The following is a 24,182-nucleotide window of genomic DNA, read 5'->3' on the forward strand; positions in this document are numbered from 1 at the left end:
GTGATCAAACATTGGAAAATTCAATTATGGCAGGCACAAAATTGTTTTCTAAAGAATTCAGAGCAAGCCTAAATATATTTGTGCAAGTAAGTCAGAGCAAGCTGTGCATTACCAGTTGGTGTTAAAATAGGTATGCGGATTAGCCAATGTTAACTTTGGCAATGTTAAATTTATATTTCCAACTTTATTACCTCTGGACAGTCCCAAGTATTTGAATTTTCTTGGAAGTCACAAATAGCTAAGACCGAAAAATTTTGGATTCTCCTTAGCCATTGCACACATATCCGACTATCTGTCACCCAAGTAAGCCAAGTAAAATAGTGATCACTAAAAAATAAAAAAAAAAAAAAAAAGGAAGAGAGGGGTTATTAAAGAACAGCAATGTGGAAGCATTGCTACAGACTGTACCCCCCATATTGCTCTGTGGGAGAAAATAGCAGCGCTTCATTGTCTTAGGGATGGTATTTTTGGTCTTTCATAACAACATATCATATGGACAGACAGAATCAAAACACATTTCTGGTTAGCTTCTGATTCATCTAGGAGATGAATATGGCACTCTACTGTTAGAAACAGAAAACAACTCAGAGGTTCAAGCACTGAAAACAAACAGACAAAAACTTTTTTAAAAAAGAGAAGACATATTTGCAGGCACACTACCTGGATGCTATGACTGCAGGAACTGGCACCTCCTTAGGACCAAATGCTTCAATGTTAATAGTATCAACAATAAATACTTTAACAGTAGGATTTTTAGCGCCAGCCTTCGAAGGAAATGCATCAAGTTATTCAAACAGGCTCTGAAGATTTCAGATCGTAGAAAATTACAATACTTTTTGCAGAAAAGGAGATAAATTACAAAGTATGCATTCAATTGGGTATAATAGGGCAAATGTGGTCATATAAGTATGCCACTTAGCTCTGCATCATTTCGTATATAAAGAAGAAAACCTTTTAAACAGTCAAATTTAGTGCATTTCTATACAGAAAACATGCTCTATTTGCAGTGTGGATCTTTGCAGCACACACTAGACTTACTTTGGCATAAAACTCCAGGAATATGTTCACATGATTGTAAATGGTCTTTGACATCCCAGCTGTGAAATAAACTGGTTTAGCTTAAACTGATTTCATGCTTGCTTATTCATTGCATACATTATTACTTTTTTAATTCTCCTCCATGTGTGGTCTAAACCATTTAGCTTTACTTTAGAATTGTAATCCAGCTGACAGACAACTTCTTAAGACACATTAACACGATCACTTGCAATCATATGAACATGACAGGAGTCAGGAGAGCTTTCTAATACATGCCAAAGAAATGGCAATCCAAAACCTCCATGCCTTAGATCTGGCACTTGAAAGTAGTTAAAATCCAAAGCCCCTCAAGATCAAAAAGCACTATGAAGTGTGTAAATAAACTGAAGCTATCATAGCCTTTATTTTTCATAATAAAAAGGTTTCATAATTCATTTACTGTAATGAAAAATAACAACTGCATAGTTAACACACCACAATAAGCAAAGCAAACTGAAAAAAGCAAGGTTTGATCATGCAAGCATGCACTTTTGCACATACTTTTTACTTACAGGAGTAATTCCATTTATTTCACTTACATTATGACATATCTACAGTTTTGAATGTAGCTATACCCTTTCAGAACTTGGCCTAAGTTTATTTTCTTGCTTTAATTTAGGCTACAATGGATTTAACCACTGTAATACAACTATTTTTTTAAGCACAGTTACTTTTATCATTGTCATAACTGATTTCTCAACAGAAAGTAAGTGAAAAGAATGAGAATACATACCTTTGGGTATGGGATAATTATTCTTCTAGGATACTGGTCCTCACCAAAATATGAATATTCAATCACTGGTATGTCAGAATCATTAAATTGTACGTATGCTAAATATTTTCCACTTGGAGACCACCACAGTGCATATTTTGTCGCTAGCATCTCCTCTGAGGATAAGAAAATAATTCATAATAGTTTATAATTGTAATCTATGTACTTTCTAATCTATTTTAAAACTTTACTATTAGCAACCTAGACATGTAAAGAGAGTTGTACTAAATAAATAACACCAAATGTAGTGCAAAACATCTCAATTCTGAAAGGCCTTAAGAACTCTTGAAACAGGCACACAGATCCCATTTAACTCACTTGGGTTTTTCATATTTGTGTGTGCATTTTTTTTTAATGCACAAAAATGCTGAATTTTCACCCAAATAAAAACTTTCATTAAAACTTATTTTCCAACCGCTGCCTGTGCAGCAGCAGGAAGCCCAGTTTGTAAAGTTCTGATATAGTTTCAGTAGCAAAAAACTCGGGATTTTGGTTACACACTATGAATACAAAACACAGTCATTGTCTTGCAACCATAGGGTTACTTCATAATGTATCATCACAGTTATTTTAGAATGGATTGTGAGAACCAGGTAATCTAAACAAAGCATTTAACATGTTAGTTGCACTTCAAGATTTACTTACCTTCATAGACCCAATCAGGAATCCCATTAAATATTTCATTCTGTTTTCCATCACTAGTTATTTTAATTGGTGCCTCTCTTGGGCTTTGCTTCAAATAAATATTATTCTGATACACATACACCTAAAGGCAAGAAAGTGTTTCTTATGAATATAGGCACCACTAACAGAGGTTAGAGTAAGATCTTCTGCAGTCAAAGCTCTTACATTATACCAAATAGAAAATATAATGAATAGAAAACAGAACATAAATGCTACACTAAAAGCCCTTGAAAATTCTGCAACAGTAGGTACCTCAGTAAATAAATTATACATTACAGGCCAAATTCTATGTTCAGTTATGTCAGAATAAATCCTGAACAGCTCTTTTGACTTTCACAAACTTCAGAGGATTCTGTGTCTCGCTTTGGTGTGGAAATTCATTAAGCAAAAAAAAATAAAGCTTTGAAACTCACTAAAATTGCTGTATTTTTTTAAGAGACACTCAGACTAAGTGTTTTGTGACTTTTCCTTCTGATTCCCCCAAAAGTAGGAGACAAAAACAAGTACAGAAAGACTAAACAGAAAATTATTTAACTTTTCTAAGCCTGTCTAGGTGATGTGAGATGAGACAAAAACAAAGTTATACTCTGTCTCGGCTTATTTGTTCCTTTCTAGTAAATTAGTTATCAGAAGAGATTTCTTGCAAGAAATGCTTGCAGGCCTTCATTATCTCTAAATTTCAATCAAATGAATGGACATGTGTTTAAGAAACAAGCACAAAACCATCACTTTCTGAGAAAATAATGCCTTTTGAACCTATAACCATTTGTTAGCAACATCAATGTAACATTTTAACTACTTCGTGCTTTAAATTAAAAACAAAGCAACTCTCAGGTGAAATATGAGCACTATTGTATAAAAACATCACACACTATTAGTACTAGGAAGGTTGGAAACCATCTTCATTTTGTTCTGTCTTCAGAATTCTTTGGAATTTGGAACCGAGAATAAAAAACGTTTATAAGTGTGTTACAATATGCAATAGGTCTGTCATAATTACAGAGAAAAGCATACTTGGCTATCAAGTAGCTATTAAATAAAAAAAGAAAATAACATATTTTTTAATAAGACTCTGGCAGAAATCTCCTAGAGTAAAAATTTTAGAAAATATTTTAAATACTGCATCTTTAAATCTCCATAGTTAACTTATGTGTTATACAGTGTCAAAGAAAATCACATTGGTTTTCAGGCCTGGAAACTACATATAAATCTATATGCAATTATGTTGGTCAGTTCATGATAAGCGACTGGCTAGTAAACTGAAACACACATATTTATGTTTATGCACATAACACAATCTAGCTGAGAACATGGATTCTTCTATTGAGACACAGACAAGTTAAAGTTTAACAAGTCAAAACTGTTTTCCTTGCCACTCTTGCTTACAACCAAGGCTAGTACAAACAGACCTGTCAAAAATCTGGCCAAACAAAACAACAACAAAGGATAAATAAATGTCTTCTAGCCACACAAAGCAAAATTATTCTAGCACTTGGTTATCTTTACTGACCAATTTGTGTCCAACGGGTGACCAGGATATATACTGAATTTTATGTGGAAGCTGATTTTCTGTTACAAAACCACTAAAAAAAGGAAAGAAGTTGAGATGGCTTTTTGAGCACAGTGCAAATGGATCATTAAACTCTATATTAATCTAAAATTCATGAAGGGCTATATTTTCTAACAGCTTTTTGTTTCTTGAGCAATGCAAAATTTAGCCAGGCAGTGAAACATGCAGCAATGTGATGGCATGCACCAGTGCTGGCAAAGACTTGCAACTCGACCCGTTGAAAACATATTCAGCAGCCTAAGAAGACAGCCTTATCTCTTCCAAAATGCTGCACAAGCACCTATAGTCATCTACTTGATCTGAAATCTGCATTAGAGTCTCAGCAAATTATTGGGAAATGTGAATTCAGGATATAGCATGCTGAGGCAAGCAGGACAACAGCATTAATACCATTTGTGAAGGATCATGAGCCACATGCAGTACCTCTCTACTCACATTAGCTTGCAGAAATCTTTTCCTGTCACCTTGAGCCAACAGCTTTCCAAGAATGGAGCAGCTCAGTGCAGCTTCTGTTGCACAAAACTAAGAAGCATTGGTCATGCTGCTACTTGGCATAAAAAGGTGACTGGGGAGGCAGATGGCCTCCTTCAAACTTGGGTGGAAAGAGAAGTGGTTTGAGGAAGATCTTGGTAAAGAGAGCAAATGCCATAGGAGAAGCTGCAAACTTCTGAATGACCCAAGATGGACTGTCACAAGATCACTGGAGGGCTAAAGGACATGTGAGAGTTTTAGGAAAGCCAAAGATTAGATCACACATTAAAAGGATGAATTAGACAACAGAAGGGCATGAAAGCTTAAGGTGTGAAACTGAAGTAGACTCAAGCAGCCAAGACAGGGTGGGAGAAAATTATGCAAAGAAGGAAAAAAGATAAGAATCCTGAGCAGTATTTCAGGGTATGAAATATGAACCAGCCCAGATACCTTGATGAGTAGATGAAAGACCTGTATGATTTCCTTAGAGGTAATTTTTTTTCAAGCAAATAATTAACCTGACAGATTCAGGCAAAAGCAAAGCAGGGTGGTAGTCACATTACTATACAGTTTTTCAGTGGAAATGCTTGCAAGCACATCACTACAGAGTATTCACCAGAGCTCTCTGTAAGAAATATGAGGCCTTACCCATATATCAGATCATAAATGTGGTATGATGCTGTATAAGAGTATCTCCACAGCTGCAAAAATTAAGCAAGAAAATAGTGTTATTAACTTGAAAAAACATAAGATAATTAAAAATAATTAGCTGCCTTTTCATAGCCTATCCCTTTATCAAGAAAGTACCAAGAAACATTTATCCACAGTGAGCACAATCAACAAAATACTAAATGAAACCAAGCGTTTCATTGAGTAATAGATTAAAACAATTACCTTTGAATAATTGCTTTCCAAAGCTATGAAATATTTGTCTGATGACAACACATAATTTGAAGCATTAACTTGTTTCTGAAAGATTAAGAAGTAGATTAAATTATAGCAAAAAACCTTTATATACGGATTTGATGAGTCAGGTTTTAATCCACTCACTTTTAAACAGGTACTTGAACTGCAAATGCATTTTCTTGCCTTTTTATTAATTGAAAATATACATACCATTGTGCTGTTAGTCATGATGGTAGTTGGGTAGTTCATTTCAACATTGTAAAGAATAATATCATCTTCTGCAGACTGATGAAGATATTCATTATCTTTATAAACAAGACAAAAAGGCTGTCACCTTGCACAGAAGATAATATAGAACAGAAATATTTATCAAAATATTCACACTCCTGTCCGTGAATAGATTTTGAGCAAATGTGTTTTGGCATCCGCATTAAGAATGTTTTTCTTCTAATGACGCCAAGGTACAGACTTACCAACAAACTGTCTTCAGGGTTCTGGAGTATGTTCTCAAGATTACACACTGCACACAGAATCAGCTAGTTAACTGTATAATTAAATGCCAGTAATGTCTGATCAAGAATACCAGGGATAGATCTGATCTTTGCTTATAATTTCACCAGAACATTCTCATTTGCACAGATTCGGCAGGTAACAGTAGAACCATGTAATTGACCTTATATAAATGATACCACCCTTTCTCATACAGGTCCCACAAAGTGAGGGTCAGTGGCCTTCAATGAGAGTGGAATTTAACCCTACCAGTGCTCAAGACCTGAGCCATAGTTTGGTAAAGAATGAAGATCAGAATTTTAGTTTCACATCATTATTTTTACTGCTATAAACAGAGAGAAAGAATTACATACTTGGTGTAGGTAAAGAGAGAGAGACTTCAACAGTTTAAAAGCAGCCTGAAAAATTGTTAAGTGTTTATTTTTAGGAAATTAGCTCACTGGTGGATCTTTTGAGCACAATTCTATGATAAGTGTAACAACATTTGTGGTGATCTCAGGCCTTCTAAGGAAGAGATATTAAATTTAAACTCCTGCTTCAGAAGGAAAGTAGGTATTCAGAATGCTGTAGGCATGGCTATCTATGGAATCTATGGCATGACTTTCGCATGAGTTTTGTGACTGTTAAGAGGAAAGATAACTCTAAGTGAGAAGGATATAAAGGGGGAAGGACAATGCTGGGTTTAGGTGATATGCTGCCTACATACTTCAGAGAGAATTCTAGCAAATGGTGACCTAAGTTTTAAATCATACAAGTGATGCCAACATACTTCAAATTGTTAATTGTAAAACCTGAACTGCTGCTGGCAATATCCTGGAACACTTCAGTTCAGTTCTAAATTTGTGGGTTGAAACTAACTTGGTAAGACTCCATGTGAACGGTACTATGTTTCTTGTCCCTAGTCAGAGAACATTAATTGCCTGAGGCAGCACATAACAGGAGTGGAAATAGTGCGTGTACTCAAATGCAATCCACTCCAGCTCAAGCCTTCTGGTGCTGCTGCTATTCAATGATAACAAGGCTCGTACTTCAGCCAGCCACAGACACATATTATCAGCAGCAATTAAGTTCATGTCTTTATCTTCTACTTTAAGAAACTTGCCTAGAAACCCAACCTTATTTTCCATGCAATGCATTGGAACTCAGGAATTTCAGTGGTGTCAGCATTTCCTTAAACAAGATAAGAACAGTTGGACTCATTGCAGAGCTAGGTACTACTGAAAACAAAGAAAGGAACCTGTAAGACAGGCGATCTCAATTATTACAAATGGTACATGAAAAAGTTCTGTGACAAAAACAAACTAGCAGATTGCTTAAAAAATTACTGACACATTTACATATTTCTTTCACTTTCTGCAATGAATATGACAGTAAAATAAATAAAACACTGAAGGCCTCTATAAAATTATAGTTTATACTTGACTCAAACATGTCTGTTGAAACATAAAATACCTGGAACTTCTAGAATGACTGACAAAAGTATAAATTTCAACTGTAAATTTTGACTAGCAGGTTGTTTAATTTCATAGTTATAATTCATTCACAGTAGAGCTAGAAGAAAAATACGTTTCTGAGTCGTGTAAACTAGTCTGAAAATACGTATCAGAAAGGCCTATGTATGTTTGAGAAAAAGTTTTACTTACCTGACACCCAATATGGAAAAAATGTTTTATATTGGAAGTTTCCATTCAGATAATCCTCCAATGTAAGAGCTCTGGGACCATTATCTGTGCTGACAACTAAAAATATGACAGAAAGTTTCTGTTAATGCAATGCTGTTAAATGAAAAAAAAAAAAAAAAAAAGAGAGAAAAAAAGAAGTAATCACTACTCATAGATTTCGCCCCCCCCCCCCCCCCCCCCCCCCGATATTTAACACCAGGGAACATCAAGGACAGCATGATCCTGGAGTTATGCACACAGTAGGTAGAGCAGAAAGGAAACTTCTCTGTTACTGGTCTGATAAGGTGCTTCAGCCTCTGAAGGATTCACTTTTAGGAATAAAAAATTAGAAAATAGACTATTTTACCCAGTTATTTATTCACTCAAACATATTTACTTGTAGAATCTGTGAGTGCAAGAAAAGCACTTTCCAAATATTTTTAAATATTTTAAAATATTTTTAAAGCAAGGGTTTAATGAACTTGTGTGGTATGTAGAGACAACTATTTTAATAAGGACCTGAACATATTCAGTAGAGAGTCCAACAACAGGATGTGCATACAAACTCCTTCTGACAAATCTCGTAAACGCCTCATCAAACAGTGTTAGAAGGTGGATATAAGGCTTGCTAAATAATCATCATCCACATATATTTCCTAGTAGCCACATGAAAGGAATAGATGAAGGTATGTTGGTAAAAATAACGCTGAAAAGTAATGAATGAGTGAATGTAAACTTCCACTTTTTACTTAATGCTGCAAAAGAAAATTGGTAATGATTCTGGAGAGACAACAGGTATTTTGATATTTGATTTCTAAGTAGATCAGATACTTGAACAGAAATAATACACAACATCGTGGCTGGTTTTGTGGCTCTTCTCTTACTATTTCTCCCCAAAGTGAAACATCTTAAGCTAGGGCAGAATTTAAAAGAAAATTTAAGGACAATCAGCTGGATGAGGAGAGGGTAATGCTGAAAAGGCTGCCTTGCTAAGTGCATGGAAATTAAAAATTCCGTTATAAAAATGTAATAATAAAAAAAAAACAAACCCAAACAAACAAAAAAAGAAGAATTGTGTAGTTTACAAGAGAAAGAATACTCAAAACATTTAATCCTTGAAAGACATAGGAACATTTCTGTTAAAGGCCAGTTTTTAATGTTCAGTACCATAATAATAGCAGTGTTTATGTCTAGGCATTCTGGATTCTATGCTTTTCTCCTTAAAATCAAGGGGATTTTTGCCATGGTCTTCAGTGGTAGTAGGGATGTCACTCTGCAGCCTAGTAGCTTTCTGCCACTTCCCATTTGTTCCTTCAGAGCTCTCAGATGACAGCCAGATAGTCAAGATGACTCATTGCCCTCAGGTTTCATATCATGCTCCATCACTTCTACATTATGGTCCCTCTCTGTTAAGATCACACTGACTTCCTGAGAAATGTTTCTTCATAGTCTCTTGTACGGTACTTTCTAATGATAAAATATGTTTTCTTCTGCTAAGTGAGTATTACTTACTGTAGAATACACATGTCCGGTTGACTGTTGACACTAGCCTTGTCTGCACTAATGCAGAAGAAAGCTGTCATGAGAAATAAAACTGAATGCCAATCCATAGGCAAAAGCCTATCAGTATAAACTCTGAGCTAGCAATATGTTCAGAAAATATTAGTATCCAAGAAGTTCAATAGGAAGTTAATTCCTCTTGCTAGCACCATGACTGTGAATTAGAGATCCTTGATACATTAACGATAAGCACAGAAGATGTCAAACTCTTAAAAAAATGCATAGAAAATAGTTCCAAAGGACACTCCACTTCTGTTTATATTGTGATGATTACTTATCACTAGCTTTCAGTTAAAATTATTTAAGTAAACATGCCTACTATCAAAAGAAGTCCACGGTTTAGATCTATGTCCATGGTTGTATGTATGGGAAGCCTAAATTTGCAGTCCTGTTTGATACCTTAATCTGGTAAAATTTCCTGGTTCCTTCTCTCAGTTTAAGATAATTTTTCACTAAAAAGACAAGTAATATCACAAATGCCTCATCTCTGGTCTAATTTTCACAGCTCTCATTTAAACCTTTACTCCGTTAGCCGTCTCATCCTTACATACTTAATATTCTGTGATAATTTCTTGTGACTGGTAATGATTTTAAATGTGTCCACTCCTATCTGAATTTCTACCAGTGGACTGCAAAAAATCTAAACATAACTATTTCTTACTTGATTACTTATAATTTTGAATGCTTGTTTCTAGGCAACAGAAAATATATTTAAATGTTTTAATTAAAAGCGGCATCTTTAATTGTTTTCCATAATTGTTGCTGATTCTTTCTTCTGTAACTAAAGACTGGTTCAATAATAGTATTCGAAATGTCTGCTCACAGAACAGACCCTACCATGAAAATTACATGTCTGCAGCACTATTTAGATGTTGATTTGGATGGCTGTTGGTAGGCTTGGTAAGTTTTTTTGTTGTGTTTTATTTCTCTGTGAAATAACAAAGATTTAAAAACATGCCCAGGGACAAAAAGGAAGCAAATAGCAGAGCCAGCCACAGAAAGGAAAGCTTACCAAGTTCTAGCTTTGCTCTTTTCCCTTTACCATCCCACTGTCTTAGTTTTAATCCTTTGTGGTCCACTTGCATTCATTTACAGGGTGCAGTTATTCATTAAAAATAGCAGAAGATTAATTTGGAGCCTAAGCAATACTTTCAGTTAATTTTAACTCTGCTTGTGGTTCCACTGTTGCTTTCGACTGCAAGCATGTGTTTTCTTTCTTGTCATGCTGCAGAAGAGCAGGACTAGGTACACCAGTGTACAAGTGAAAAAAACCTTTCTGAACTTTTTAGAGTTGGGCTATTATAGCTGAGTTATCATAGTAAGGTAATCTCAGAGCATATTCCTAACTCAAAGAAATATAAAAAACCCCAATAATTTCTTAGGCATAGAAGTCACTCACTATATTGAGATTGCCTGCCCTGCTCTTCTCAGCCCACAGAAATTGTGTAATAACTGCAACTAAGTATTTCTCCCTTATCCTCTCCAAACATAAAAATATTTTCCAGTATAACTTGAAAATTTTTCACATTTTTATACTCTTCCATGTGTAAAATAAAACCAGTTATCATATTTTGAGAAGTTTGAAGAACATGAAATTACTAGAAACTTAGCAGATGAAACCGGAACTCAGTATTTCTTCCAGTTCATTCAGAATTACAGAAGACCTTTCTATTTGCTGATTCCTTAAGCAGACATTTAGTCTGTCTATGTCTATACATTTTTCATATGCAATTAATTGTTTTTCTAGATTGCCACAACCTTCTAGTTAAGTAGTAGTTAAGGTACGATACACAAAGAACATTGCATCTCTGTAGCTATATCCTGCCTGTCTTCAACTTGCAAAATTTAGAACTACAAAATTTATTTATATTTTTTTCTTTTACAACTGATCAGTAGACCACTAAGAACTCAAAAAGGTTTAGGCATTTAAGGCGACAACTGCAGCACTTGCAGTTCCACTTGAGAATAAGACACCATAATCAGAATTGTTCAACATAATTGTGTGCTCAAAATAATTGTGTGTTCCACAATTATCTAAAATGCTACTTCAAAAGCATTCTGTAAAGTAAGATAAATTCTTTATCATTCTACTGGATGTTAATGTCATGTCTGATAGGACTGGTTACCAAGCATTATTCCAAGAAAACATAGAGATGTGAAAATAGTTCTTTGTAATGTCTCAGTTACTGAAGAGGCTCAGGTTAACACCAGTGAGCTGGTATGTGGTAACTTCAGAAGGGAAAAATATATTCACTTCCTTCTACAGTACCTTCCAGGATTTTTACCAACTTTTTTGGGCTGCCAAACCAGTCCTTGGTCTCCAGGCTCGTTTGTTTCCTCAATGACTCTTTTGTTTCCTCAGTGCTCTTTTTTATTTAAATCCCATAAAAATATTTTGCCCTGTCTTAACAGGCAGACTTGTTATGTGTAAGTCTGACTCGATATCATACATACATCTAGTAATGACAGCTCAGGTTTGACCATGTTTAAACTAGCCAGAAAATCTGACACCCCATCATTGACAGTGAAAGTCAAAACTACCTCTCTGAGGTGCTTTCTCATCCCAGCATTGCCTCTCTCACCTTGATACAATCTATCCTCACATTCACATGCTGCATAACAGAATCAACCCCAACTGCTTCAGAAACCTCTAACCCCTCTCCCAACGAAACAGCCCATGATAATCATATTTCACAGAAATATTTGGTAGGAAAGATATTTCACCTTTCACAAAACACCCATATTAACTACAGGACTTAACTTTCACATGACTTAAGCAGATAGCTGATTTTATAACATTTAGTTGTAAATGCAAAACTTGATTTCTTCATCTCAGTCACCCTGCCAACACATGAAAAAAGAATAATAGAATCCCTTTAACTAGATACTGTTACTGCTTTTTGTAACTATTTTAATTATTTCAGAGGCATTCAATTAATCTGCTGTAGTGTACTTAAAGTGCCCTTACCACACCTCTCATAGGAAAAAAATTACCATCAAATCAGTGCCACTCATGCTCTAAATTTTAAACCACACTCAATTAGAACTTTACCAGAGGACTCAGCAGACCACACTGTGTTGATTTACCTAGAGCTGGCATAATAATACTAGAGCAAACTAGGTATCCCTATTTTATACAATGCTGAGTTTACTTTCACATGCAATCTCAAATATGTTCACAAATAATTCCTTATACCCTACCTGTAACAAAATGTTTAACTTGTAATTGGTAGAGAACTTCTGTAATTATTACACAACCTTTTAAAAGAAAATAGAAGCTCACCAAGCTAAAGGGCATCACTAAGAGTTTGTGAGACTCTCCCAAACTCCAACCCACTACCCCCCCCCCCATGCATAATATGAGGAGATCTGAGAATTACATTTGCAGTCCTGTCTAAGAACATTATATATCATACATAATAAAGTCAAGGAGTTTTCACGTCAAGGAGTTCCTTGTTTCAACATCTGCTGGCATTTCAGTTGGATCTTGAGGATATTTTAGCTGTCAGTACATTTCTGTAAAGCGATATAGATAAAGCCATAACAATTCTGACAGGACAATCCTAAAGATTATTTCACAAACTTTTGTGACTTTAGAAGCCATAGTGACTAAAGATATTATGTTTTACACTTCACTAGATTACAAATGCCTTACCTCTTGACGGAAGCAGTATAATACACATAAGTAATAGGGAAAGCAAAAGGCATATAACCACGCCAAATATTATTTTTAGCCGGGTCTGCAAAACAGAAACAAACAATAACCACGTTTCTAATAATATCTGAAAACACACTTCTATGGCTTCTAAATAATTAAATCCTCCCACTCTCTCTAACTGCTGTCCAAGCAACAAATGTTCCTGTGGTACATTTGAAAAGACTTCCCTTTCCTTTTTCTTTAAAACAAATACCTTCAGATCAGTGCCCAGCCTTGTGCAATAGCAGACAGTTTAAAACAACAGATTTAAATTTTACCAAAAGCTGAATTCAGCAGCATACAGACCTTCATTTTCCTGCTGTATTCTAAAAGAATGTAAATTCTCTTCTGGGTGTTGGTCAGTGGAAGAGGAGTTTGAAAAGGCAGTGTCTGTTCTCACAGTTGGAGACCAAACCTCTGGCAGCTTGCTTTTTTTTTTTTCTCCCCCCTACATACTTTTGAAAACTGTGCCAAATTGCAGTGTTTTTCCATAAAATTAGAAACAGGCTTTCAGGGAAGTGGGCAGTGGGTGCCTATAGGGGTGGTGATGAAATATTTTGCATGGATGTGAGCTGTAACCAACATCTGCTTACACTAACTTAAGGGTTTTATGACTCAACAGTTACTTGATATGTACTGTTTTTCACTGAAAAGTATCTACTGTGTATTTTGGCAATCCTCACATTCTCGGGACATAGTCATGACCTTTTTTCTACTTTCTACAGAAAAAAGAAAATCCAATAGCTTTATAGTTTATATATAATTCATGCATGTTTACATTCTAAAATAATAAACAATGGCATAAGTATGCAAAACAAGAAGCAGAAACAGATACCGTTAATGTCTTCTACACATAAGGAGAATTACATTTTTCTCATAAAACTGAAAACTTCTATAGGCTACGTAACAGAGCTTAGATAAGTAAATATTTACTGGCCCAGTGCAAATTCCAACACAGTGCTTAAACCACCAATTGCACGTTATTTTATTTAGCTCACTGAAATGAGGTCAACTGAAAACAGGGAAAATTTCCCTTGAGACCACGGTGTCAAGTTACATAAAAGATAGCTCAGCAGAGAAAAGAAACCCTCGGAAAATGAAGTAAAAGAATGGTGTGCTCATTAGACTAACTTTACCCAAATTGTTCTAACTACTAGTCTTCAGAGCCCCTCTGTGTTGTGCTAGCGAAGGAGGGCAGCCGCCGGCAGCCCGTACCACGCTCCTTCCCCTCAGCCGAGCCTCCACAGCGGCCACCGCCGGTACCGCGAGGGGGGGAGTAACGGTCGGGCGCGTGGGGGAGGCAGTAACGGTCGTCGGTGAGTAAACACGCTGCCCCCTGGCGGCCGCGCGCCCCGCAGCGCCGCAATCCGGGCTGAACAGAGTCAGAAACGTTTAAACGAGGCAGCACATTGTGGGCTGGTAGCGCGGTTTAGCCGGCCGACGCATGGTCCGGTATCCCCTGGTATCCAGCTCCCCCAGGGGCACCTTGCCCTGTTGCCTCCTTTCTTCACTTCCTTGCTCTTTCCCAGGACCCCCCGTGCTTCGAGGCATCCCAGCATCAGTTGGCGGGGTTGGTTGCTCTTTAGAGCATCTCCACATACTCTACAATGCACAACTGCTTGTTAGCAATGTCGAGGTCTCAGAAAGATGATCTCAAAAAAGAAATCCTTCCAGTGCTTCTACCACAGAGCCAGTAATCATTCTTTCAGATGATTAACCTAAGCATGAGACTGGGCCAGGCATTTCCGGTGTTATTAAGGGAAGGAAAAAAAAAGTACTCTTGCACCCTTCGTATTCTTCTTCCACACAGGGTACTGGGAGCAAACACCAACCAAGGACCTGTGCAATGCTCCATCCTGCAGACATGCGGTTCAAGGCTCTGATGGCAGCAGCCAAACTGAGCTACAAAACAAAGCCTGTCATCCACTTACAGCCTGTAGCTTCTCAGCTGTTTCACCCGGTGCCCCCGCCAGAGGAGGTGGCAGTGCCTGGCGCTGCTGGGGGACCTTCCTCTGCTTGTCCTCCACAGCCTGCTTGGGAAGCCAGGCCCAGCCACAGCCCCAGGTGCAGCTCGGCTTCCTTCTTGCTGCCTCCTCAGCCCGTGTGGTAGATGTCAACTGTCAAAGAAGGCCACAAATTGACAAAATATTCACTAGGTTTGACATGAAACTTAGAGGGTGGTGACTGGAAGTTGCAGGCTGGACTTACATGTTGCTGATTTTGCATGTGCAGTCTGTTGAATCACCTCATCTTTTTCCCTGCACCAGGCTTGTATTTCTCTCCTGTGCTTAACACTAACAAGGGCAAAAGAAGGGGGTAGGGAAAGGAGTCCAAAATGGTGGTGCCTCTATGTGGAAGTTTGGCACAGGGACTGATTTTTCAAAGGTTAGCAAGGACTGAATACTCAAATCTTACTGAAATCCAGCAGTAGATGGCTTCTTTGAAAATTGAAAATGTAGTAGATGTGGTACTGTCACACAAAACTGTCCAGCAGACCTGGGGCTAATGTTCTACACAGAACAAACCTGCAGTGTATTACCACCAAAAGTAGTCAAGTGACCACCTTAGCATAGCAGTATGGGCTGAATTTGAACCCTAACCCTTACACCAGCCTTGGTGAGGCAGCAGCTGATCTGGGCAGTGTTTTGGCAATATTCCTTATGTAAGTCTTGGTGAGGGGGTTTTTGAAAAGACATTCAAATTAATTGTCCAGAAAAAAACTGATATGAACCATGCCTTATTTTCCCATAAACTCAGTTCCCCTCTCTCCCTGGTTCTTGTCACAACAGCAAACTACAAGTTATACACAATACAGTTTCTGAATAATATCTATCCTGTTGACATCAGCCATGAAGGAAAAAAAGGCTGAGAAGGCTAAAATACACTGCTCCTGAAAGGAGGTTGTAGCTAGGTGAGTGTCTGTCTTTTTTTCCCTAGGCGACAAGTGACAGGATGAGAGTAAAGGGCATGAAGTTGTGCTGGGGAGATTTAGATTGAATATTAGGAAAAACTTCTACACCAAAAAGTTTGTCAAGCACTGGAACAGGCTGCCCAGCTAAGTGGTTGAGTCACCATCCTGGAGGTATTTAGAAGACGTGTAGACATGGCACTTATGGACATGGTTTAGTGGTGGACTTGGCAGGGTTGGGTTAATGGTTGGACTCCATTATCATAAAGGTATTTTCCAACATAAACGATTCTATGATTCTATGATTCCATGACATAAGTCATACTGGAAAAAAAAAAGGCTGAAAAGGCTAAAACACATTGCTTCTGATCCACTGTAAATGAAGGACAGAATTGAGCTCAAAACCAAATAGTGTTTCCTAACAAGATAAAACCACAGCTACTCAAAATTTCCAAAACAGAAAAGGATTGTGACAAAAGAATTTTTGCCTCATGTAACTCGTGCTGCTTATTCATAATTCCCAAACTGTTACTTATTTCCCTAACATTCTGTGGTTAATACCGTATGTATTTTCAGTAACACAGTTCAGATAAATTAATTTTTTTCCTACCAACATCGGTTATTTCTGACAACCAGAACATCGCAAAATTGCAAATGCAGGTTTTTATCAGGCTTGTTTTCATTTCCAAATATGCAGCTCCCTCTAATCAATGCATATTCGTGGAATGTCTTAAAGGAAATGATTCAAACTTACATGATCCAGAAGACTTTGCAAAGTAACTTTAAACTGCATACATGTATTTGTCTAATTTGGAAGTCTAATTACTTAGGCATGTGCTGTAGTAAGATTCACAAAAGCTGCAGCATTAGAAGCACAATAAAATTTACTTGGCAGAGAATGATCTTTACAAGCTTTGTAGATCTATTGCTCCTAACACCTGAACTCCCGTCTCTGGACTGTTTACACTACTGCCAGCAAATGAGCAAACAGAAATTCTTTCAACAGCCAAAACTCTTCCTAATTTCTGCAACATCAGAACCCCATAATGTAAGACACAAATAAAAGCATAAGGAAGCTATAAAGGGGGTGAATCAGTTGGAGAAATGGACAAATTATGGAGCAGAAAACACATTCAGTTTGTACCGCAACTACACAACTGGTTATACAACTACTTTAAGGTTACTGAAGTACTTACATTTCCCTGATGAGGAAATGCAGATTTACAGATGTAGGTTGTGCATGACATCAGACCAAAAGTAGAAAGAAACATGAAAATGCAACTAAAGCCAAACCAGTTCTTAAGCAGCCACACGCATAGCTAGATAAATCCCCAGTGACTAACAGTTTTTCTTCTTTCCACATATGTGAACAAATAAAAGCTGTAAGTAGAAAATACAATCAGGATTTGTCACACTCCCTGGAGGACTTTGGGTCTATAAAGGCAATAAATGCAGAAGTAACTAGCAGATAAAATATGGCAATTTAGCTTTTTTTTTTTTACAACTTCACACTTCCTGGATGAACGATATGGGCACGTTTTACAACCCCATTCAGAGACAATAACTTGAAGTAGAAATTCCTTATCCTACACGCCAGCAGGATTCATTTGAGGTTCATTACGCATTATGCTGAAGTGAGATTGTGCAAACACTTTTTAAGCTTTGGTGATGATGTGGCTGAGTCACGCTAGGAACTGGGAGTATAACAGCAGCACACAGGTGAGCTATGAGAAACCCAGGCATGTTTATGGTATGGCCCTTTTGAACTCAACTGTAAAAGAACAAAGAAATCCAGCTGCATATGCTCTTGTTGCTTCAATAAAGGAAAGTATCAAAAGCTCGGTTTTCAGAAAATCTACTCAGCATGGAAAAGCATTTGATTGAGGACCCAGCATCAAGCTATGTAATGATACAATCTTTTTTAAGCAGAAATCCAGAGATGAACTGGATGATGATTATTCACTAAGAGAAACTAATCTAGTTAATATTTAGTATATTTCCCAGCATCTCATCAGATACTGAGCACATGAAAAAATACATCTTAAGTTACAATTGTGTGATCTATTCATCGCCAACATTTTTAAATAGTTAGATTCTCAGATCAATGTGTAAAAAGTGTAAAATTTATCCTGCTCTTACTGCGACATCAGCAGATTCTAGAAGTAGCCAAAGCTTCAGTATTAAGCAAAATGCTACAATACAAGAAAGATAATAACTTCAGAGTTTCTAAGAACCATAGGTTAGGGGAATGGTTTAATATCTCTTAACTAATGAAGTATCTAATGTTAAATAAAGAAAGTGGTGAAAATCTCTAACTTGTTTTGCCCTATACAATACATAAAGGTAAGAATAGCATTATATAAAGATCTACACAAATATAAACCACATACACTACAAACTGTTTACATTCTCTATCTCCCAGTGGCCTTTCCTGGTTTAGTTGTATTAATGTCATTAAAAAATACCTGTGGAATTGCTGTGTCTGAAATATTATTGCATATATAATCTCTTAACATCCAATACACCTGAGTTTTTTACAGTCCTAAGGTAGTAGCTTATTGGTATAAATCACTGTTGAGGAATAATTTCAACCTATAAATAAAACCACAATTTTTGTAGTTTAAGCACATTCTGATCTACAAAGCTGCTATAGTGAAATCTCATCAGTGTGCATATTTATTTCATAATGCTATAATTTGTTCACAAGTAAGTAGCTAATCCCAAAATGGCCTGTATCAGTCTGGTGTTATCTGGAATGTGCTGCTCTTCTCAGTCAGAAATTAGATATTTTTCCTCTACCCCTGAAGCAAGGCCAGAAATATGAAAAACAAACAAACAAACAAATCCAAATCCAGTCCTGATGCAAACCTGAAATTTTCAAATGTGCACAATATTTATATCCCTTTTAAAAATGTAGAGCAATTACAAATCTAGCCATAACAATATTCTTTTTTGGTGGGGTACACTTTTCAGCTGTACTGTAACTTAGAAATTTTACTTGGGGCTCCTGGAGTGTTTATATGTCCATGCCAGTAAACATACCACTTTATCCTGAATTTGCAAAGCTGACTGTTAAAACAAGAAACAGACCTTCTTTCCACTCTCCAATATCTTACTTGCAAATAGGAGGGGAAAAAAATCTGTCAATGAGATAAATATGGAGACACATTATGTTATTTTTACAGTCAGAATACCACCATTCTTTAAATCTCTAGACTGAAAGTGTGATATTTTTATTGTCAAAATACTCACAGTGAAAGGGAATAAAAAGTATGATAGTTGACAAAGGTTAATCGTTATAGTAATTTATTGAAAAAAATCACATACCTCATTATATAGCCCGTTAAATAATCCTATGAAACTAACACACCGAAAGTCACTTGGCATTGTGCTTCTTGGACATCACAATAATCAATTTCAAGTCAGGTTAAGGGCTTGATTCTTTGAAATGTCTTTTAATGTAAACTTAGTTTTAGTCTGTCAAGATGTATGAGCTTACAGCTAAAGATTAGAGGGCAAGAACTCAGTCATGAAAACACTGACAAAGCAAGAATTATTCAGAAAATAACACTCAGCTCAACTTTTTCTTTTCATGGCTCCTCTTTCGAGATACTTTATCTTCAAAAGGTTTATAGTGGGAAGAAAACCAGAAAATAATCACCATGGCATATCTCAAGATGTTGGTCCTATGTTCTGTGCTTTATGACAGGTCACCTAACACACTTTTGACACTGTTGTCACCCCATGATGGGCTGTAGTGAGTAGATACAGGAATTTGTTCCATGGATACACATGACTGCAATGTATTGGGTCATCTTCTTTGTTGTGGTGTACCACTGCAAATCTGAGTTCAGACTGTACCCATATGACTTTATCCTTCTCCTTTCTTGGGTTTTCTAATCTTCATCACTTGAAGGGCAATGAGCTGCATAATCAAAATTAGGGAACCTAATGGGCAGTTCTCCCCATTTCTTAAAAATTTGCTTTGTTGTTTTCTTGTCTTCAAACACAACCACAAAATTTCTAATTTTTAGACAAGGCAGGTCAAGACCTCTGTGAACCATCATGTTTCCCCAAGCCTGCAAGTATAAGAAAATTATGTTTCAGATAAAATAGACAAGATCATTAGACAGAAATAAATACAGACAACGACATAAAAGTAAGAAAAGAAGTTGTTCCTCACTTGTCCACAGTCTTTACATATAATTTCCCCATTTGTCTGGTAATCAGCATGCTTATCTTGCAGTGTCTTATTTTCTCTTGTATGGTAAAGACTTCTGAAAAACAGACAGCGTGCATCAGAATACACTGGTCATACAGTGCTACACACAGGCTAAAACACCGTGACTACAATTGCTGAAGTCAGACACGACACCTAAAAGCTCATAAACTCTCTGACTGTTGTACACATTCATGAGCTAATGCAAGGTCATATTTCATGCTCCCATGTAATGGTGAAATACAAGTTTGCTCCCTGCCTCCTTTCATAGCATTTCAGGAGCTGCATCCTCCCTCACACATCTTAAAGTAGGAGCAGCACATTCTCCATTATAATAGGGGGTGGATCTAGCTTGTTTTTTACAGGTGCCATGGAGCTGTCAAAAAAAATGATACTTGAAAGTTTTATTTTTATTCCTTGTAGTACAACCTTATGCCTTAACAGAATCATTTGCTTCTCACTATCCAGACCTGCGGGGTATGTGCACATTGTTACATCATCTAGTTTAGGGAGTACTTGATCTGGAGGGCTGCTAATAGCCTGTGCAGAGGGACTATAAGACTTATAACCCTGTAGTCTGAACTGATGGATAACAATATGCTGAGAAGACAATTTTACAGTAAAAGCAGTTCAATATTAAGGACTTAAGCTCAATTTTATTTTTTTCAATATATGGGTACTAATTTTTCAAATTATACCAGTGATATGCATCAAAGAAACAAGAGCTTTGGCAGGCAGTAACTTGGTTGTATGGTGAGGTAGTGAGGTGGACTGTGAACTGGCTGAAGGAAAGAAGCCAGAGAGTTGTGGTCAATAGGGCAGAACCTAGTTGGAGGCCTGTATCTAGTGGAGTGCCTCAAAGGTTGGTACTGGGACCAGTACCATTCGATATATTCATCAGTGACTTGGATGAGGGAATAGAGTGCATTGTCAGCAAGTTTGCTGATGACACCAAGCTGGGAAGAGTGGCTGACACACCAGAAGGCTGTGCTGCCATCCAGCGAGACCCGGACAGGCTGGAGAGTTGGGCAGGGAAAAAATTTAATGAAATATAACAAGGGAAAGCGTAGAGTATTGGATCTGGGCAGGAACAACCCCAGGTTCCAGTATAAGTTGGGGAACGTCCTATTAGAGAACAGTGTAGGGGAAAGGGACCTGGGGTTCCTGGTGGACAGAAGGATGACCATGAGCCAGCACTGTGCCCTTGTGGCCAGGAAGGCCAATGGCATCCTGGGGTGTATCAGAAGCAGGGTGGTTAGTAGGTCGAGAGAGGTTCTCCTGCCCCTCCATTCTGCCCTGGTGAGACCACATCTGGAATATTGTGTCCAGTTCTGGGCCCCTCAGTTCAAGGAGGACAGGGAACTGCTGGAGAGAGTCCAGCGCAGGTCAACAAAGATGATGGAGTGGAGCATCTCCCTTATGAGGAAAAGCTGAGGGAGCTGGGTCTCTTGGAGGAGACTGAGGGGTGACCTCATTAATGTTTATGAATACGTAAAGGGTGAGTGTCATGAGGATGGAGCCAGGGTCTTCTCGGTGACAACCAATTACAGGACAAGGGACAATGGGTACAAACTGGAACACAGGAGGTTCCACTTAAATATGAGAAGAAACTTCACAGTGAGGGTGACAGAACACTGGAACAGGCTGCCCAGGGAGGCTGTGGAGTCTCCTACTCTGGAGATATTCAAAACCCGCCTGGACACCTCCCTGTGTAACCTCATCTAGGTGTTCCCGCTCTGCAGGGGGATTGGACTAGAGGATCTTTTGAGGTCCTTTCCAATCCCTAACATTCTGTGATTCTGTGACTGCTGTATAATTAGCAAAGCATGATTGATCTGTCATGTACAATACCCATTACAAATTTACTGTAGTAAGCAAATGCAATTTAAGTTGAATTAAAATATTTTCTTGGACTCTTAATTTCCATTATAAACAGGTAGAGAAAGTCACCTTCTGCTGCCATGAGACTGAAAAGTTAAACACAGTTTAACATAATTGTTTACCAAACTAGATGGCATCTCTTGCAATTGAGATAAGAAGGAGCAAGACACTGGAAGAACTAAAAAGGGTGTGTCACCTGTATGAACATCTTCTAAATACACAATTGTCAAGGCACAGTTCATGGACAATATATTGTTTGAGTCACTGGTCATAGCCAAACTCTTATCCTGGGTCTGTCACTGGTGTAAGTACGTAGGTAACTGGTATTCATCTTTGGTTAGAGTTACACTGTGTAATACATATCACATTATATAATAAGTGACTTAGTTAATATTACCACAGAAGCTGTATCTTTTTCCAAACTTTCAAACTCTGGTCACCTTAAAGTTAGGGGTAAGAACCAACATTTCTTTTAAACTCATTAACTGTCAACTCCGTAGAGCCTAGGACTTGACAATATTGGAATAATCTTTGTTTTCCTCTGAGGGCCTAGAGGGTTACAGGCCCTGTACAGGCCTGCTGAAAATATAATCTGTTTCTGCTTGAAATAGATAAAGTAGTTCATAAACACTTACTGGAAATCTTTTTTTACACTGACATGATGCATGTTTCCAATAACTTGTATGTCTTCTCCAGAACATATCAGCTTGTAGCAATTTTTGCACAGGAATGTTATTAGTGAAGGATTTTTCTTGTATGTCTTGCACTGATCTCTCTTTGTCTTCATTTTTTTTTCCACTATACTTTGCAACTGGAAATCCTGAATCTAAAAACAGAGCAGTAAGAGCACTGTAACATTCTGGTTGAATGACAGTAATAGTTTTAGTTTTCAATTATTTTACTGAGTTCACAGACAACATGACTTCTATTCAATTTTCCCAACTTGGGTGTTTCCCCACTTACCAACAGAAAAGCAGGCTTTTCTAAAGGCACAGAAAAGAGAGACTATAAAGTAAATATTAGCAGAAGAATCCAAGGCCATATGTAGCAACTAATATTAAGTTTTCCTCCCCTAAGTAGATTTCAAATAGAAAGTATTCCTTACAACATAAATCAGTCTTTGAAGGGAATGCGCAGAGTTGCAGTAAATACCTTATTTAAATACTCTTCCCGCGGCATCTTCTGGACACGTTGAATGGCCTTATACATCATTTTCTCACGGAAAATATTAACATCTTCACGTTCAACGGCTCCTGAGCCACTTGAAGCCACAAGTGCATAGGTGCTCTCATCAGCACGAGCTCGACCACGAGCCTACAATTTGCAAGGAATACAATGTAAACAGCACCATGTTCCCTGCAACACTGAACAACATTTTTTCCTAGTTTTGTAATGGAAGACATGTACTGTTCCTCACGCAGTGTCCCCACAGAGCATTTTTTTGCACTTAACTCAGACAGATAAACCAGTGAATAACATACTATTTCAGCATTGCCATCAAAGATACCTGTGACAATAGTACTCAGGAGATTTGTGATTAGCACAACATTTTGCAAAGCAGAAACTGTATTTTGTCATGAAAAAATAAGCATGCATTTAAACATTAGATATATAAATATTTGTGTTCACAAATGAAGTGAAAACATGGACAAACTGATATTCTGATAAGCAATTCTCTCTTTTTAGCTGTTGGTGGTACAAATGTCTTTTTTATCAACCAGTATGCTGATCATATTCTCATAGATTTTCCATTAAAAGACCCTACTGTTTGTGTAGAGCTTTAAATGGCTATTATACCACTACACATGGAGGCGAATTTTATATTGCATGCAAACTGATGATGGCAACTGGAAATGAACCTTGTTGCAAGAGCATTTTCTCTATTAGCATGCAACTATTTTCAAAATAATCTCCGAACCCCAGGTATGTGATTCACCATTTGCATGTTGCAAACAGAAACACACTTTTAAAAATAAGTTATACATGCAGTAAACTCATACCTGCACCATGGCAATTTCATTGGTGACGAGGCCATAGCGAATAACGATGTTACATTCTTTGATGTCTAGGCCTTCCTCAGCTACAGTAGTAGCAATAAGTAAATTTACATTACCACCTCGGAATTTATCAATAACTTCCCTTTGCTCATTCTGTAAGTTAAAAAAAAATAAATTAAAAAAATCGGTATACCAATTTTCAGTATTCATTTCTGTCTTCAGTTTCTTCTGATTAAGAGGTTTAAGGAATTACAGTCCAATCATTTCAG

At 37.3% G+C, this 24,182-nt stretch overlaps 2 protein-coding genes across 3 annotated transcripts in view; both read right to left on the reverse strand.

Annotated features, from left to right (window-relative positions):
* The window catches only part of LOC102090999 (prolyl endopeptidase FAP), a 35,680-nt gene extending 21,548 nt beyond the window's left edge, over window positions 1-14,132 (reverse strand). The window contains exons 1-11 of one of the 2 annotated variants that reach the window (XM_005498624.3): window positions 13,215-14,132; window positions 12,867-12,951; window positions 7,634-7,729; window positions 5,691-5,785; window positions 5,469-5,543; window positions 5,223-5,275; window positions 4,044-4,116; window positions 2,495-2,615; window positions 1,811-1,965; window positions 661-764; window positions 192-327 (exon numbers count right to left, since the gene is read on the reverse strand). In XM_005498624.3, the coding sequence (XP_005498681.2) occupies window positions 192-327; window positions 661-764; window positions 1,811-1,965; window positions 2,495-2,615; window positions 4,044-4,116; window positions 5,223-5,275; window positions 5,469-5,543; window positions 5,691-5,785; window positions 7,634-7,729; window positions 12,867-12,951; window positions 13,215-13,220 (999 nt within the window). In that variant the 5' untranslated portion in view covers window positions 13,221-14,132. Of the gene's footprint in view, window positions 1-191; window positions 328-660; window positions 765-1,810; window positions 1,966-2,494; window positions 2,616-4,043; window positions 4,117-5,222; window positions 5,276-5,468; window positions 5,786-7,633; window positions 7,730-12,866; window positions 12,952-13,214 lie in introns of both variants that reach the window. The other variant, XM_065068680.1, reaches the window with a different exon arrangement.
* A 4,973-nt stretch (window positions 14,133-19,105) lies between these two features.
* IFIH1 (interferon induced with helicase C domain 1) overlaps window positions 19,106-24,182 on the reverse strand; it is a 30,544-nt gene continuing 25,467 nt past the window's right edge. The window contains exons 12-16 of the mRNA XM_021290952.2: window positions 23,917-24,066; window positions 23,069-23,230; window positions 22,552-22,742; window positions 20,000-20,093; window positions 19,106-19,895 (exon numbers count right to left, since the gene is read on the reverse strand). Coding sequence (XP_021146627.2) covers window positions 19,713-19,895; window positions 20,000-20,093; window positions 22,552-22,742; window positions 23,069-23,230; window positions 23,917-24,066 — 780 coding nt within the window. The 3' untranslated portion in view covers window positions 19,106-19,712. The remainder of the gene's footprint in view (window positions 19,896-19,999; window positions 20,094-22,551; window positions 22,743-23,068; window positions 23,231-23,916; window positions 24,067-24,182) is intronic.

This window comes from Columba livia, chromosome 7, assembly GCF_036013475.1.
Source record: "Columba livia isolate bColLiv1 breed racing homer chromosome 7, bColLiv1.pat.W.v2, whole genome shotgun sequence".
In the NCBI taxonomy this organism is placed as follows: domain Eukaryota; kingdom Metazoa; phylum Chordata; class Aves; order Columbiformes; family Columbidae; genus Columba; species Columba livia.